This window comes from Anarhichas minor, unplaced genomic scaffold (assembly GCF_050575085.1).
Source record: "Anarhichas minor isolate MPS153535 unplaced genomic scaffold, ASM5057508v1 ptg000030l, whole genome shotgun sequence".
NCBI classification, from domain to species: domain Eukaryota; kingdom Metazoa; phylum Chordata; class Actinopteri; order Perciformes; family Anarhichadidae; genus Anarhichas; species Anarhichas minor.
Window position 1 is genome coordinate 11,563,230 of NW_027466476.1, and position 17,800 is coordinate 11,581,029.

A 17,800-nucleotide genomic window follows, 5' to 3' on the forward strand; every position below is an offset into this window, starting at 1 on the left:
CACTACATGTTTAGAGGAGATTGTAATGTTTTTCTCTCCGACATTTATGTAATGGCTGCAGTTACTGCTGACGTTTAAGATTTTAAATAAAGATGCTACTTTTTCTCAGCATCTACCAATTCTTTCTTTAATTTATAGTCTCTACGCTGTGTAGAAATGATTGGTAGAAGATTAAACTAAATATGCAGCTAACAGCGTGTGTTAGATGTTAATTATATTGTTGCTTTATTGGGTTTTTAAATAGCGTTACCTTTTCATTTATTACAGCGATTAATAAAAAGTATTTATGTGTGTTATTGCTCACAGTGGTGTGATACTGGACCCATTATATTTCTATACCAGCACCAGCTCCTGATTGTATATTCAGTGTGAGATAAGTTGATGAATTACACCGAATGTAAACCGTTGTAGTTGTAGTCAGACACATCCGTTCACACCCTGAAACAGTCACAGGTACAAAGTTTATATGCGTGTGTGTGTGTGTGTGTGTTTATGTGTGACTCATCCCCTCAACATGTTTCCTGTCTGTGAATTGATTAATCACTTCCTTGAGTCCCACAGAAGCTGCTTAAAGTCAAACGCTAATATTAGTTGATATTCAAGGAGCCCCTTCTGTTTGCTTAATTCTACATTTACTCCCTCGTTCTCCTGAACTGAACCCGAGTACGAGCTTTTTATAAGAACCGTCGGTCACACCGGCTCCTCAATAGCCACCCGGAGTATTGTTCACGTCGCTCTGTTGCGGCGGTCGATACGGAGGATTAAGAGGACGGAAGTGATGATTTATATGGAGTAAGGAAGCAGAAAATCTGAATAAATACCACAATGTTATGGTGCATTGCAGTGGCGGCTGGTGGAACATGTTCTAGGCAGGGCTGTGTCACATCCAATCAATTTCAGCAAACATCCCAGAATGATTTAATGCAAAGAAATTAAGGTATCAAACACGCATTACTACTTTGCAGTTAAATATTTGACATTTATTCCAACACGAAAAAAAGCATTAAATAACACTTTGATAAACACGTCACGACATCTTATTTTTGTCACCCTCACAGGGAATTCAGTATCCTATAATAATGTATCATATAATAATATATATATCATATAATAATATTTTTGGCAGTTTCTCCTCAAAGTTCCCCTCTCAAACGGGTCTAGGGGTACATCCCAAGTCTCTTATTTGTCATTTCCAACTTCCGGTTATATATATATATATATATATATATATATATATATATATATATATATATATATATATATATATATATATATATATATAAAATGTTGCATATAAATAAAGATATTTCGATTTTTTTTTTTCATTTGGTGTGTGAGAGGGAAGCAAATGAGTAAAGAAGAATGGAAATCAAACACTAATTTAACTCTACAATTTGTAAAAGAATAAAATAAAAGTCCGCTTTTGGGATTCTGAACTCTACGTTGTTGTTTTCCTCTTCAGCCCCAGGATGAGAGTCTCGTTCATCGTCTTCTCGTCCCAGGCCAAAGTCCTGCTGCCGCTGACTGGAGACAGGTACTGAACTACTGAACCTTTACTGTGACGCTGTAATAATGTTCAACACTGTTTCATGCTCTAAATATCTACTTGTGTCTACTAAAATGTCTACTTTTGTTCAGCTTTTTCTTAATTATGATACTTTATAATCGCTGGTCACTCACTGACATTTTTACAAGGATGCTGGTGTAAAATGACACTTCTAACACTCTGTATTAATATATTCTGTATTATAATTCTCATCGTTACATTATTATCACTGTATTATAAGTTACTCCAAGTCGTCATTGTTGTATGTAAAGAGAACAAAGCCGACAATGACCACTCAGAGTAACTTATTATCACATTATAATGCATCATAACAGAGATTATAATGCATCATAACATGATCATAATCTATTACAACTATGAAACGTATCGTCCTAATACACTGTCATCAGCAATTATGTAGAAGTATTATGACGCTTGGCCTTGAAAGTCTTTTGTTATGAAGGTTGTTATAACTCATTATGAATATTTAAGAGAGCTTATAACTATAATCTTTCAGTGCATTAAGCAGATTATAACTCATTATTAGTATGTTTATTATGCATTACAGGCATTGTTTTGTTGATTTGGTCTGCTGACCTCGGCCTCTTCCTGCAGGACACCACAGTGAAATGTTTGCGTAGTGACATTAGGTTGAGGTTAGAGGTTCAATTCCCACTGGGCCTCTAAATGTCAAACTGGATAAACAGCTTCCATTTCCATCTTAATTACTAGAACAACTTGTTGAAGTCTCCTTTCCAGCGCGACCAGAACCACAAGTCTTCTCCACATCATGCAGCCGCAGTACAAATGATACAGAGCCTTCCACCCACAGCGTGACACAATAGTCCGACTTGTGGGCCAACATGTCAACATCTATTGTGTGTGTGTGTGTGTGTGTTTAAGAAAGGAGATAGAGGACGGTCTGAAGCTGTTACAGGAAGTAAAACCAGCTGGAGAAACATACATGCACGAGGGAATAAAGGCGGTCAGTTTACCCTCATGAATACATCACAATTTACAGCTCAGTGGCTCTCTACAAATGTGCAAAAGGCTTGAGATGTGTGGTGTCGTTTGAACCTGCAGGCCTTGACTCAGATAAAGGCGCAGACCACCAAGTCCTCCAGCATCATCCTGGCTCTAACAGACGGGAAGCTCAACGCTTATATTCACCAGCTCGCAGTGAAGGAGGTGAGATTCAGATCGTACAAACAGTTGCACAAGTTATCACGTCCAAGTGTCGGAAATAGTGTCGCAACAGAAACGATGTCCCCACAAAGCTGATGTCGCACTTGTGACTTGACGCTTTACTCTACTTCAATTTAACTGCAAATACAAATTCAATTATTTCTCAGCTTTTAAAATGATTTTATAGCATAGCAGGAACAAATATCCTATTTGTTTCTTACTTTTATTTATTTGATTAATGACATATTAATGATTTCTTTTTTTTTTTTGAATGTTTTGGTGCCTAGACATCCTGCGTGTCTCCAGTTATTTATATTAAAATGTTCTCTACACCTGACCCGTTGCACATCATCCACACGTTTGTTTGACCTGCAGGCCGAAGAGGCGAGGAACTTCGGCGGCCGTGTTTACTGCGTGGGGATCAAGGACTTCGATGAGCAGCAGGTAAGAAAGCTGCCGTCTTAAATCTGCAGCAGGGAAGTCTGCCGCTCAATGTGTGCCGAGCGATTACGTTCGATAGCGAGAGACGTGTTGGAAGAGTGTCAAGAAAGGTAAACACGTGTAATGTGAGCGCCGTTACCTGTGTGTGAAATCCACGTCTTAAAGTGATGTCATTAAAGCAGCATGAGCCTCTTCTCAGATGTTCATCGGCACGTTTCACTTTGATACAAATAGTCTCCGCTTCGCTGAAAGAAGTGGAGATCTGGAGCTCCCAGGACAGCAGTGTCTGTGTATTTTAGGATCAAATCTAAGTTTTAGTTTGTTTATTAGCTAAAGTGATTAGAAGTTGCTTTTATTTGTTTATTTTTAATATTTGTTTATTGGTTAAGTGCTGCAGGAATGAGTCCTAAAACCTGGAAATGATTCATCATTTTCACTTGTGAATTTTGAACCTTTTTACGTGACTTTAAAATAAGGTGCACTTACAATAGTGCACTAACAGGAGGCCATGTTTTCATGAAGTTTGGTGGAAGGGTGAAGCATTGGCCAAGAGAGAACCCGTGAAGGTTTGGATCTGAATCACTGGTCATGTTATTTTCCACTTATAGACGTGGCCTCGGTTCGTGGCTTCGCTCCTCTAGTGCTCCTCCAGTGCTCCTCTAGTGTCCTTCTAGTCTGCTCTGTAAGTGAACATGTGTTTTAACAAAGATGGTGACGGGCCAACCAAGTTCTCAGCAAGACTTTAAGTATTATTGTTTAAAGTGTGAACATGCCTTAAAGCAGATGTTTCCTGATGAAGTCACACTATTGAGAGCATAGTTTCTTTGTTGGGTAGAAGAAGAAACGGTGGAGTAAAGACATTATTTATGTGGCTGTTAAAATCACTTATTGTCCAGTCGGTCTGTTCTCACCGTTTAGGAATCAACTCATTCAATCTTAAATATTACATTTAATATCATTTGTCATCAGCTGGACCAGAGTGCGAGTCTTTCCTTTTGTGTCTCTGATGTCCGTAGTCTTTCTGTCTCTCTTCCAACATGGTGGCCTGTCCCTTGTAACCATTGGTAACCATCCTGTGATGAGCTCTTATTAAGTCAAAAACAAAGGCAATGTTGCTCCCAGTTTGTGTTGCAGTGATACATTTTTTTTTTTTTATGGTTGAGCAAAGTGTTTGCCACAGTCATGCCATCTGCTACGTCTCCTCCTGCCCATGATATGAAAGCAAAGACGGTGCTCAGTCATAACGAGGAAAAAGAACAAGAAAGCGGCGTTAAACCCGCACTACTCCTGTGTTTACTCCACCGACAGCTCGCTGAAATTGCGGACAACAAGGACCAAGTGTTTCCTGTCAAAGATGGCTTCCACGCGCTCAAAGGCATCATCAATTCTGTAAGTTCGCCTACTTTCTGTTGGTGTGTGTGTGTGTGTGTGTGTGTGTGTGTGTGTGTGTGTGTGTGTGTGTGTGTGTGTGTGTGTGTGTGTGTGTGTGTGTGTGTGTGTGTGTGTGTGTGTGTGTGTGTGTGTGTGTGTGTGTGTGTGTGTGTGTGTGTGTGTGTGTTGGACTGTGAGTGTGTGTCAGCTCAGGTTTGTGGTTGATGCATGAGATTTAAAACATGCACAAAACGTGATAATTATTAAAGTTCTTTTCCTTTATTTTAGAAGTAACTGAAGGTAGTAACAGCGCAGATTGCTGCTTGATTTGGGAATCAGGTTGAATGGCGGAAAGAAATTGAAGTTTGTCACAAATTAAAACAAGACCTCAGTAAACTTCCTGCTGAGCTGCATGGAAATAGCTGCTCGCTGTGACGGGAGAAGGGAATGTCCTCACCACTCCGTAGCAAATCAAGACGCTGGACTGTGAGCAGCTTGACAGTTAGTCGCCGTCCGTATGACGTCCTGTTCACGGTGTTTTTATTGTGTTTGAGTGTCAGAACTCTCAGTGAAGCAGCAGCAGAGATACAATTAATGCTTTTCATTTTTAAAATTCAGATTAAAAGCCGGAGTAACGCATCAAATAAATAAATGACATTACATGTACCAAAAATCAGATTTATAATTAATGTAGGCATTAAATATGACTATATATTAACATTTATTAGCTTCAGTATTTATTTGCCCGTCTATTTATTCTATTTATCTACTCTTCTATTTAATTTTCCCTTTTTATTCATTAAGTTTTTAAATACATTAGTTTATTTCTGCATTTATTTATTTTTGATACATTTTTTGTGTAATTATTCATTGTTAAATTCCTCTCTTTTAAAAAATGAATGCATTTCTGCTTCATTACGTGAATGAGGGAGCTGTCGTTCAACGTGGCTAAGCTAGCGCGCTAGCTAGCCTTCGCTGCACCAGGATCCTGCCGGGTTGCAAACTAAATTGCATCGTGAAAGCGAAGCTCATCTAAGTTCATATTATTCAACATTTCGTGGTCAAAAAATACCAAATTCCGTGGCGGTGCTTGGGTCTGCGGTACCTCCGGCCTTCCTCTGTTCCGTCCTCCATAATCTCGTCCGTGTCGCTCTGTGATCAGTGAGAAGCTGTCCGAGCATAAGAGTTCCTTAAACCGTGTTTAGATGAAGTTTCCCAATGCGGCCTTCCAATCCGCTGCCAGCCAATTAGTGATACTTTCCATTTGCTGCAGCTTTTAGCCTCGTCGCCGTCAGCCAAGGCGGGGGTTTGTATGGCAGCATTTTTCTACATGAATCTGAGCCCGGAGCCCCGCGGAGAACGCTGACCCGAGCTGGACCTGCATCTGTGTCGGAGCCGACAAGGCCGGCAGTGTTTGTGAAAGAGAGAGCAGAGCTCGACGAAGCTGTCAGCCGTGCAGCTGGAGCGACGCGGAGCCAAAGGGCGGGTCTCCTCTCTGTTGTGAGATCCAAAGTACAACAACTATGATTGATTGTGTTGCTTCTCACACGACCGTCGAGAGAAAGACGCTCTGTCGTCTGACGCTGGTCGGGTGCAGAATATACGCTTCAAATCTCCTCTCCTCTCGTATGATTTTTATCAAATGATATGATATATATTATATGATTATGACAAATGTATATATTTTGTAAAATGCCAACATTTGCATGTCATCTCGGGTGCTCTTGAGTGGGTCTAGGTGATACATCTTTCATACATTTTTCAGCAAAATGATTTTAAAAACAATGCAACCAGGATTCATTAAAAACAGGTGCAATAGTTCATTTATAAATATTGGGTAACCATGACACTAAAGAAGGCAGCAGGAAAACAATGCTGCACTATCTGGAACTATAAAAGAATCCAGCTTGTAATAATTATCATAAAATGTGTTTAAAGCCTCTAAAAAGGTGGATTTGATTATTTATAATTAGAAGAAAATATGCTTCTAATCTGTTCGTGCTGAGCTCAGACAATCTTTTATTTATTTATTTTCATTTTAAAAGCATGCGCTCACAGTCTTCGTCACAAGGCGGTCCTTCCCGGTAAAGTCATTATATCATTTTTGCTAAATGTTTTATAGCCTGCACAAGAACATGTTGCATGCTGACCACAGGAAGAAGAGGCTGTGAGCACAGCATCCTAGAGCATTCCTCTCTGATGAGTAAGACTGGATTCCCGACTAGTTGGCCTCCTCGCTCCTCCGATGGATTTTGGAGGATTTGAGATCATCTGTGCAGCCTTTTCTCTGCAGGATCCACCCTGACAAAGTTGTGTTTCTGCACCCCCCCCCATTAGGCCTTTTTATTTTTCCAATCTGTGCCACGCTGGACTTTTGTTGCCTGAGCTTCGGGCCTTTTGGGAAAACCCCAAATTGCAAAGTAGCCACATCGTTATCGTTCCGCTGAGCGTGGCCACCTGTAGTGAGCAGTCTCGCCGGATGTCGTGACGCATTCCTTTTTAAATAATGCACGACAGAATGAACTTTTCCGCCCAATTATTTCCACAAAACGAGTAAACCAGCCTCATCCTCTCAGAAAGCCCACCAGTCACAACGCCGGCTGAGATATTCCGATGACTTTAGGTATTTGGACGACTGCCTTCCTTTCTTTTCCTCCCTGCAGCCTGTAAATAGTGTTTGCCACCAGATCCCATTGAAATGAATAGCTGCTGTTTGAGTTCAGCCAAACTGAGGCCTCTAATCTCGGCGTTCAAAGCTTGTACCTCAATATCTCCAGACTTCCAGTCCTGATGAATTTTGTTATATTTAAAAGTAAGTGCTACTTTATTTTATGTTTTTTCAGATGACAAAATTTCTCATTTCGGAGCAGAACTTTTACACTTAATGGGAAAACAATGTCATTGTCCTCCATCTTTTCAAGCTTAGGCAGGCAAACAGTCAATTCATCTTTTTTTTGTTTTTCAAAGCACTGCCAGGGAAGTAATTAGACGGGGAAAATAGTGGCACAGAGGAACAGCAGCAGATCCTTTTCCTCCCAGCTGTCATCTGCAACCCTCTTTCCCCCTTTTAACGATTCCATATCAAACCATCACATTTAATAAGGCCGCTGTAAACACTCCCCTCCTCCTCTCCTCAGATTAAAGTTTCACCCAACATCAAATGAAAGGTTCAAGTGTCCTGTATCGCAGTTAATATGCTCCTTTTTACCGACTGTGTTCTGGGATTTGCATAGTTTGTCCTTTTGTTGATTTATTGAATGGCGGCGGATAGTGGCGCTCCATGACAGTGGGCTCACGCGGGCCTCTTTATATGATAATGCACGATCCCGGAGGTTTTTTAATAGAACTGAGGAATGTAATAGTCTTGCATAATTTTCCCATAAAGGCTGACACAGCTGCCGTTTTCTCCCCTCTCTGTCCTCCTCGCCGCTGATATTCGGCGCCCTTTCCTTTTAGCCGCCAGGCCGCGATCAGGAGTGAGACATTTCTCAGGTGTTGCACTCTAATCTGTTTTCTAAACTTGACAGAGCCGATAACGGCCAGGACTTGATGTATTTATTCTCGGCCCTCCAGCTATAATGTACCCATTTCATTTCATTTTTTTTCTCCTTGTCGTCCTCCAGATATTAAAGCGATCGTGCACAGTGATCCTGAGTGTGGAGCCCTCCAGTGTGTGCGTGAACGGTGAGTGCGTCCTGCTGCTGCTGCGGTCGCTTTCCTGGAGCTCCGCACAGATCCTTCTCTGCAGGGCTGCTCGCTCACTGAGCTCATGATGAAAAATGTGCCAGTTTCAAGCAGTGGGTGAGGGAGCAAGTCTGCTTGGAGACGAGGAGTGAATCAATCACTTAGGGGCATCATAGGACACTCGGACAATTTTAATTATTTCACATTTAGCCCTTTTAAAGCACAGTAATGTACGGGTTAATCCACCTGAATCAGTGGTTCCCAACATTTTTGGCTCCTAAAATGAAGCAATGTCTACTTGTGACACTTTATTACACTTTATTACACGCTCAAAGCATGTTGTCCTTCTCAGACCGTTTCATTTATATCAGTCTTCTAAAGCAGTGGTGGCCCAAAGGTTAGAGAAAGCAAGCTTTTGACCGGGAGGTCGCTGGTTCAATCCCCGGTCCTGGCAAGATAGATCTGGGTGGGAAAGGTAAAGCAGCAGTTCGTCCTCACAGTCTCATCTCTTTGTTTACATTCCTCAGAGTCCTTCGACATCGTCCTCAGAGGGAACGGCTTCCCTTCCGGCCGCAGCAACGAAGCTGTCGTCTGCAGCTTCATAGTCGACCAGGAAACCTTCAGTAAGTGTTGGAGATCACTAGAGGTGACCGAAGCACACGTTGCATTCAGAGTCTCTGAGATCGGCCTCTTGTATTCTCTCTTCACTTTGAACAGCACATGTAGAGCTGCACGGTGATTCCTGTGTGGCCCTTACTCGCTCTGTATATTGTTTTTGTCAAAGCACGAATTAGACGAGTCAAACTGGAAATTGTGGGTGTTTGGTCAATAAATAAATCATAAATCGCACGTTAGGTTAGCGTGAGCACGGAGGACAACAACAAGTAAAGCAAAGAAAGAATAAAAGCCAACTTATTGGTATTCATGAAGATAAAATGAAGTCAAAGCCAACGTGTTTTTGAAAGAGCAGGAGGTTTGTTGAAACAATAATAAACCATTTGCATTTAATACAAAATATCTGTTAAACACTGAAGTCAGTTTATCCGATACTGGATGAGTAAACTACAGTTTGAGCTGAATTCAGGCCTGAAGTTCAAGTCTTCTGGAAATGTTTTGTGTCCATAAAGCTTCATCTTTTTTCAAACGGTTCTCCTTCAGCCATCACGTCTACAGTAACTTAAGAGGAAGGAGTCGTTAGTCATGTAGTGCAGATTCAATGTCGCGCATCGTCGACAAATCTGTGAGGTGGACTTCTTCTACAGAACTGAAGGGGATTACCAACATTACGTAGAGTCACTGATGTCAGAAATAGAGAAGACAATGTATTTGGAGCCACTGCATCCTTTCTGACTCAGCTGTGCTGGTCATGTGATGTCAGTTAAAGCGCCCGAGGGTTCAGAGCTAAAGGCCCGAACCCGATCTCCACCCTCTGTGAGGGTTTAGGACCTTTCCATTGTCGACCCGTCGAGTGTTCGAGGGCTCTCTCGATAGACACTTTGAAGCCCTTTATTAACACTTTCCATAAGTCTGCTTTTCTTCAGACTTTGCTCGAAGGAATTACCCACAATTCATAGCCATGTGACGTTAAACACCATTAACGTCACAACAGCATCATTATGTTGTTGTTTCAGCATTCTTTCTATCCGTTTCTAGCAATTCCATCACAGACATGTGTTCATGCTGCTTCAGTGAAGGAACCGAGTGCCTCAGCATTGATGACGCTACTCGGCTAACAGCTGAACAGGTTCTTGCTGCTCGTGGAAGTATTACTGTGGTTCTACTACGAGTGTCCACAGGAAGGATGAGGCTGAGCGGACCCCCGTCCCGACATGTCGGTTATCTCTGAGTGGCTCCCTATCTATATGATCAGAGCAGAAGAAAGGGGGGGGGGGGGGGGTATGTAGGTCACCGTACTCCTTATTTTGAGCTCGTAGTCTGTTCTGTCGAGAAAATCCTTCTTTCAGGAAGCAAAACTAGATTTGGCACCGAGAGCCGATCTCTTCAAGCTCTCATTTGGCCGTGGGATCCGTGGGATCGACGTCTGCCAATGACAACACTTCCCTCCTTGACAAGTTATTTTTTGATTTTTAAACATTTCAACTTGACTAAAAATCACTCTAGCATATTTTTCGTTTTTTTTTATACTCCTTCCTTTTTTTTATAAAAAGGACTCAATCAGGAAGTGGCCATTAGCAGATGTCTTCCCGTTAGTCCTCTTCTCAGTTTAGTCCGTCTCACATACGCCCACTTGGGGCTATTTATTCCCTTACTGGCTTCTGCATGTGTTCAGCCCAGACCTTTCTAACAGTGGGGCACCTTATAATTATGGACAGGCGTCATGGCGACTATGGAACACGCGCTGCATATGTGGAGCAGATGCTTCAGTCTTCTCCATCACCAAACCGGTCGGAGCTCCCGAAGCAGACGAGCAGAATAAAAATACATATATATCAATAATCTGAGCGACCTGCGTGGCTGGAGATGATTCAGGCCTCAGTCAACCTGTGCTGATGAACACACACACACACACACATGTACAAACACACACACACACACAAACACAACATGTCTATATGATCAGAGCAGACACACACAAACATGTACACAAACAGTGACCCAATGCATTATAAAAAGATTATAATGCATTCAAACTATGGGAAATATAACACTTTATGATCCTTGCGAAGAAAAATGTCAGTGAGTGACCAGCAATTAATAAGTATTATGAAATCAGAGCTTCTAACACATTATTGTCTTCTTCTGTGGTTTTTACAGCTCGTAAGCCGACTGTTGTGCGTGACGATTACCTGCTGTGTCCGGCTCCGAAGCTCTACGAAGTGGGACAGTAAGTAGCCGGAGGGGAAGTGCTGAGCATGTTTATGTTTTATTTCATATTAGTATGTGACTGTCGGACATTCTTGTGACCAGCTGCTGATGTGGTGCTGGTTTGTCCAGAACGACAGATACAGAAAAGAAAAAAACCTCAAAATAAAATGCAGTTTTAGTTGTTTTTCAGATTTCAGATTTACGGCTGGAAATATGCAAAGTATATGTGGAACATATAGCAATATTCTCATGAAGCAAAGTTCTCCAAAATAACTGATATGCAGGTTATGTGATGGTGTTTCTGTAGATGGATTTAAGTTTAAATCTTGGCTCGTGGACAACAGGAAACGTGTGAAATGTTAACGACGGGCATCTCGCTGTGAACTCAAACGGGACCATGAAATAGATTTAATATTTATATATATATTTTATACATATTTTTAACCAGACAAAACAAATGGAGCTGAAGCATCTTTTAAAAATGGTGACCTGTCAAGTATGGTGCGTAAAGAATAGAAAATGAGTAATGTGTTAAATGATTTGGCGTTTGTTTTTTCAACTGCATCTAGAAATCAAGAATCTCATCATCACGTCTTTCCTCTTCTGTAAAACCACACACACACACACATACACATACACACACACACACACACACACACACACACACACGCACACAGATACTTCCTCTCTCGTACTTTTTATTTCCCTTTTCTTCAGGCATGTAGTCGTCTTTGTGCTGCTCTCCTTTTGCGTTCAGTCTTAGAGTCGTTGGCTGTTTAATTCCGGCGTATCTCTGATATTTAGATAAGACGCTTCAATCCATTTGCTTCCTTCTTGTTCTTACATGCACAGTTTTTCTGTTGTGCAAACAAACAACTCCTAAACCTATAGATTAGCTGTATGTTAAAACAGTAGACGCGGGGATGAGGAGTTTGCTGTAGCGTAAAGACGCAGTAAACATTGTCGAAAAAACGAAGAAAAAAAAAACCATATATACAAACCCACAAAGATTTAAGTGCAAATATGCATTTATTCCTGGCTGCACAGCTATTGTTTGATTTTTAACGTCATCTCTTATAATCCCAAACCATAACAGATGATCGCTAAGGCGTTCTAGGCGGAACAACAGATTTTAATGTCCTCGCTGACTCCAATCCAATCAAAAATGTATGATTATGAGTGCCGCTGGCTGCTGGAGGTCCTTCAGCTCTAAAACAGATTATGTATCATATGACGCCGGCGGAGCCGAAACGGCTCCAAATCAACTTGAACCTCACCTCAGATAATCCTCTCACTCCCAACGTCCACACTGCTCACAACATGTTTTCCTGCCAGATGCTGACGACGCAGTTTTTTTTAAAGGGATATAAAACGTGAAGTCAGACTGATTAAGTTTTGCATTGATCCCCTTTATGCACAAAGACGTATACATGTACGTACACACAACATTCACTCTCACACAGAAGAAATGCACCTGTGTGTCAATGCACACTGAAACATTAGAGTATCTTTAAGCTGTCTGAGAAAATGATTACGAGTTCGACTGACTAAAACGACTAAAATGTGACTTTAAACCATCTACAACTTTCAGTTAGTCACTCAAATTAAAACTAAATTTCAAAATCTTGTCAGACTCGACACTGACACACACACAGCCCTGACCAATACATCGATTAATCGATAAATCCTCAACTATTTAAAAAGTATTTAAAAGAATAATTGGTTTGAGTCATTGCTTTAAGAAAATAAGTCAAAATTCTCTGATTCCAGCTTCTTAAATGTGAATATTTCTGGTTTGTCTCTGTGACAGTAAACTTCACGTCTTTTGAGTTGAGGACAAAACCAGACGTTTAAAGGACGTCGTCATTTTTCTTTTCACCGTTTTCTGCCATTTTAACGACCAAAAAACGAATCGATCAATCGAGAAACTAATCGACAAATTATTCGAGAATGGAAAAAACGGTTATCTGCAGCCCTAATTGTGTTTAACTGTCTGCTCAGACTTGCAATTTTGCCATTATCTTATAAAATACTTTTCTTATACACATTTCTTATAATTGTCAGTCGCTAACAACTTTCCTGCTCATGAAATAACACATTTAAAAGGATTGTGCAGCCTCGGCGGAGGTTTGTTTCTCTCTCTTCTTTTCTCACAGCAGGTCGCTGCTTCTCTTCCTCCAGCTGCTAGCGATACTATGTTTGACACTTTCTCCAGCTGGCAGTGCGATTGCAATCACCTGATTCTCCTCACTTATCGACGTGGAGACGTTTTAACATTGGTGTTGCAGTGGCAGCTACTTCCTGCTTTTTTTTCCAGGAATCATTAGAGCAAAACTGGATCTGGTATCTTTTGCCAAGGATGCAGTAAAAACATAAAGTTGCATCTGTAAACCACGGGCCTACAGCGCCCGCTACGACCTGAGCTGCTGCTGGCGCTACGTGCCCACCATTTAGAAAAAAAAAAAGAAGAAAAAAAAAGAAGGCCCCGCTTAATTAACTCTTGGCTGCCGACGGTGACCCATTAAGTAGTTAGCTGGTACGGGGCGGTGAGTAAACACATCTGCTGGAGGGGCTCTAAAAGGATGTGCGACAGATGCAGCCGTTCCCTTTTTCCACGCTCGCCATTTAAATAATTCACCGTGCTCTGACAATCCCCGCGCCCAGGACCACCTGCATGGAACAGCGGAGCCCCGGAAACGTCCCGTCTCCGTCCATCTGTCTGCCTCTGCTCCCATCGCCGCGACCGTTGAGCACACAGGGCGGCGGCGGCGTTAACACGGCTCTACTCAGCCGGAGAAGAATCGGCTTTTTTGCGCCTCACATTCCTTCCCCTCCTGTTTTTTAAAAATTTTTCTACAACCCATGTTTTGTTACACGCAAGAGGCCTTCTCCTCGGTGCTGCTCGAGTCTCGACCTCGTCAACATGGTTTTTTTTTGCCGGGGAACATATTTCGGATGCGGCGCTCAGCTGTAGCTTCCTGTCCCAGCGGGGCTCCACGTTCAGCCTCCATGTCCTGGAATCGCAGCGTCCTCGGTCGGCCATCGAGCCGTGTACGAGCACTCACGGCGGAGGCATCATCTGCGCTGACAGCTGCGGCATCAGGCCTGAAACACTGGCATCTGCTGACGCCCTTCCTTCCTTCCCTCCCCCCCATCCCCTCTGTGTACCCCCATTAGGAGAACCCAGAATCCCCTGCTGGGGCTCCGATGGAGAGGTTAAGTGGCTACGCTCTCGCAGCAGCATGTCCTCACCTGGTGTTTTCACAATAACGGTGGAGGGCAAAAAAATAACTGAAGGGGGTTAGTCGACACCTGCTTTACAACGCAGGTACAGTACAGTAGCTAACGCTAATGCTCGTCAATAATTAAACTGGGCCGTCCCCGGGCTGCTGCTGCTAGCGGAGGCGTCGCCCCGCATCTGCTCCGGTGGGGGAATGAAGACGTCCTGTTGTTTGAATCGTCCTCCGTGTTGTGGGACAGACATGTTGGATGTGCATTGATTGCCACGCGGTGAAATTGGAACCAGCGCTCTTTGATTGAAGGAAGCGAGGAACGACTTGACGGCATCAGATCTCAAATACCCGATGATTCGAGCTCCTTTTGGCGCTGCAAAACGAAAACAAGCAATAAACTGAAACCGACAGAAAATTTGCAACCTGCGCTTTATGAACATACATGACGAACATTCTTAAAGGAATACATCACCCACAAAATGATCAATTACTCTCCTTGTTACGTTGAATTCACAAAGAAAACGTTTTTTTCTCTTTTGCCTCGAAGGTGAACGAAGAATCAGAAAACACGTGTTTAACATGTTTAACAACAGTAAAACTATATCAAAACTTTGTTTACAAACTCTCACACAACCCCTGCAGTACAATCCACGTCTCTTATGCTCACTACTTCACAAACACGTCCATCTTCGCTAAAATCGTTCCATTTAAAACACAGTCTGCTCAAGTAGGTGACGGTTGTAAAGTGTTGAAACGATTTTGGCAAATATAGCAAAGTTTCCTTCAGGAAATTCAACATGTTCTGGAGATCAACTGAAGAACTTATTCTAAGAATCAATTTTAATTGAACAATATGCTAATCAGACACTTGTGACATTCCTCAAATGTTCAGGATGTTTGTTTTAGCTGTTAAACGTTACTAGTGGTTTCATTAGTGGTTCCCAACATTAGTGGTGAAGGAGTTGCATCCTTTAAATTTCCAGCTGCCGTACCGGAACACGTCTGTATTTTTAATCAGTCCGTCTGTTCGAGTGCTTGTCACTCTTCCCAAGTGGCGGACGTCTCACTCTGGAACTCCTCCGATCCGGTTCCCCCAGGCTTCTCCAGGGCCTCCGTCAGAACTTCTGACCACAGAGTGATGACTCCCGGATGCCGAGCGACAGGCCCTCGCATATGCTCCGCCCGTCAATTATTCAGCCTCCTCAATCTTCTCATCTTTTAGGGAAGTTTGAAAGCCATTAGCGCCGGCGTCGTCAGCCGGCTCCAGCTGCATCGCATCACCAAGGCTTAGCGTCACGGCGGGGGGGCGCACTTTGTGACAGATTATAGCGAGCCAGGGGACGGAGTAGAGCTCCGACGTTGGAGCCAGACATTCAACCGGTGTCCCTGGGAGCCCGTGTCGCTTTTCTACCCCAAAGTTTGACTGATCCCCTCGTGATTTTGTGAGAAAGAAACTCAAGAAAATTATTATTTTATGATTCTTGTACGTAAACAAATAGTCAGTTTGGCAGAAAATACAAGAAGTTCCAAAATCTTTAAAATACATTCTCACTTAAAGTGATTTCAAAACATTAATAAGCTTATACTCCCTATGACATCACTACCGTATGACATCACTAACGTATGACATCACTACCGTTACCTGACGGCTGCTCCACAGACAGACTGACGTTCTGCTTGTTGGTCACATGTTGTGATGAACTTACTTGTGAGGGTTTTATTGTGTTTGAGACGACCAGAGTTCTACAATGTTTTCTTCTCTCTGATCATGATGTGAGTCTCACGCTGTACTGAGAGGAGACAGAGAGACAGAGAGACAAAGAGACAGAGAGAGAGAGACACACAGAGAGAGAGAGAGAGAGGACGTTTGAGACGAGGACGTCTCACTCTGTTAACTTCTAAAGAACCGATAGCAGAACCGGTAACTCCAGACCTTATCGATACTCCTGGTTTTATTTTTGAACTGGTTCCTGTTTAGGACCTGGTTTCGGGGCCATTTCTAGCCTTAAAAAACAATTGTCACTATCATTTATCTCAGAGGGAGAGTGGGTCGTATCAAAGTGTCCAAATTGCACCTGAAGTCTCTTCCATCGGTGTACGAATGTGAGTGAATGGGTGAATGATGACATGTTGTGTAAAATGCTTTTAAGTGGTCTGAAAGGTTTATTTCTAATTAAGCAATCAGTCATTGTGTGCATGAAATATTTCCAAAGCAACAAGGAGACTCATTTCTGGTTTTGTACGACCAACAGTCCAAAATCCAAGTTTTTTTTTTTTAATTTACAGCGACATGAAACAGAGAAAATCAGCAAATATTCACATTTGAGAAGCTGGAAACAATGAATTAGTCATTTATTTTCTTGACAAATTATTTCAACATTTAGGTGATTAACAACATGACTCGTTGAGCGACTGACACGGCAGCACAGAACACTTTTAAATAGACTTTGTCACCCAACTACTAATTGTTCTTCTGTTAATCTTCCTGGAGATGTAAGTGGGGGGGGGGGGGGGAGCATATATGACTTATGCCTCTGTGCTGGAGCAGATTCTGCCTACTCAACAGTAACTCGCTAAATTAGCAGTCGGTGTCTCAGGGAGGAGGGAGAAAGAACCGCCGGTTGGGTTGTGGTGCGTTAAAGACGAGTGTCAGACGTGTGGGGGGGGGCGTTGGCCGTTCGTCAGTGTAACTCGCTTGGGAGCCTTCCTCCTTCACACGCCGAGGTCCACACCTCCAGCTTGATTAACAACCTGCCCACCATTATCACGGATCGAGGGTGTCAGCTGAATTAGCCTCTCCCCTCACCCATTCAGCACAAAGCACTTAGTTAACATGCAGAGGACCGGGAACAGAGGCGTGCAGCGTTTTCACGGATCCACAAAAAGGATGTTTGGTCTGATGGAAGCAAACTGGTTCACCATTCAACTATATTTTAGAGCAGTCGTTCCCAAAGACCGGGTCGCGAACCACAGGTGGGACCCAGGAGATTTCATTAGGGTCGCCAAATAGATTTGCAATAGTCTGTTATTTAGGTACAGCGTGTCGCATTAAGGGGATCTATTGGAATAAATGGAATATAATATTAATACGTACGTTTTCTTTAGTTCTTAATGACACTGTGTCCTAACTGGACGCGAGGTTTAGCGACAAAATCTGTTTGGTTGCTGTTCTACGGATCACGATTGAAGACCAGAGTGGTGGTTTATCCGCTTCCGGCCCTCCTCCCTCGGTCTAAGGCCAGCACATATAACCTGACCTGGGACACTACCAGGACCGGGAACATCCCACTTTAGTCCAATTGTTTGGCCAAATAGATTTGCTCTCTTTTATTTAGTGTTTAGCATCTAGAGCGATCCATTGGAAATAATGGAATATAATATTAATATGTATGTTTTCTTTAGCGTATAATCACCTGAAAATATGAACAGGTGTGTTTTCGTCCTAACTGGACACAAATCTGTTGGATCCACGTCGGACACAAAGAGGTGTTTTGTGATGGAAGCAAACTGGTTC

The 17,800-nt window shown here is 42.5% G+C and overlaps 1 protein-coding gene across 1 annotated transcript in view; it reads left to right on the forward strand.

Annotated features, from left to right (window-relative positions):
* Positions 1–17,800, forward strand: part of antxr2a (ANTXR cell adhesion molecule 2a) — a 70,891-nt gene that overhangs the window by 4,174 nt on the left and 48,917 nt on the right. The window contains exons 3-10 of the mRNA XM_076104750.1: positions 1,463–1,534; positions 2,450–2,531; positions 2,630–2,734; positions 3,107–3,175; positions 4,481–4,561; positions 8,167–8,227; positions 8,755–8,850; positions 11,003–11,072. Coding sequence (XP_075960865.1) covers positions 1,463–1,534; positions 2,450–2,531; positions 2,630–2,734; positions 3,107–3,175; positions 4,481–4,561; positions 8,167–8,227; positions 8,755–8,850; positions 11,003–11,072 — 636 coding nt within the window. The remainder of the gene's footprint in view (positions 1–1,462; positions 1,535–2,449; positions 2,532–2,629; positions 2,735–3,106; positions 3,176–4,480; positions 4,562–8,166; positions 8,228–8,754; positions 8,851–11,002; positions 11,073–17,800) is intronic.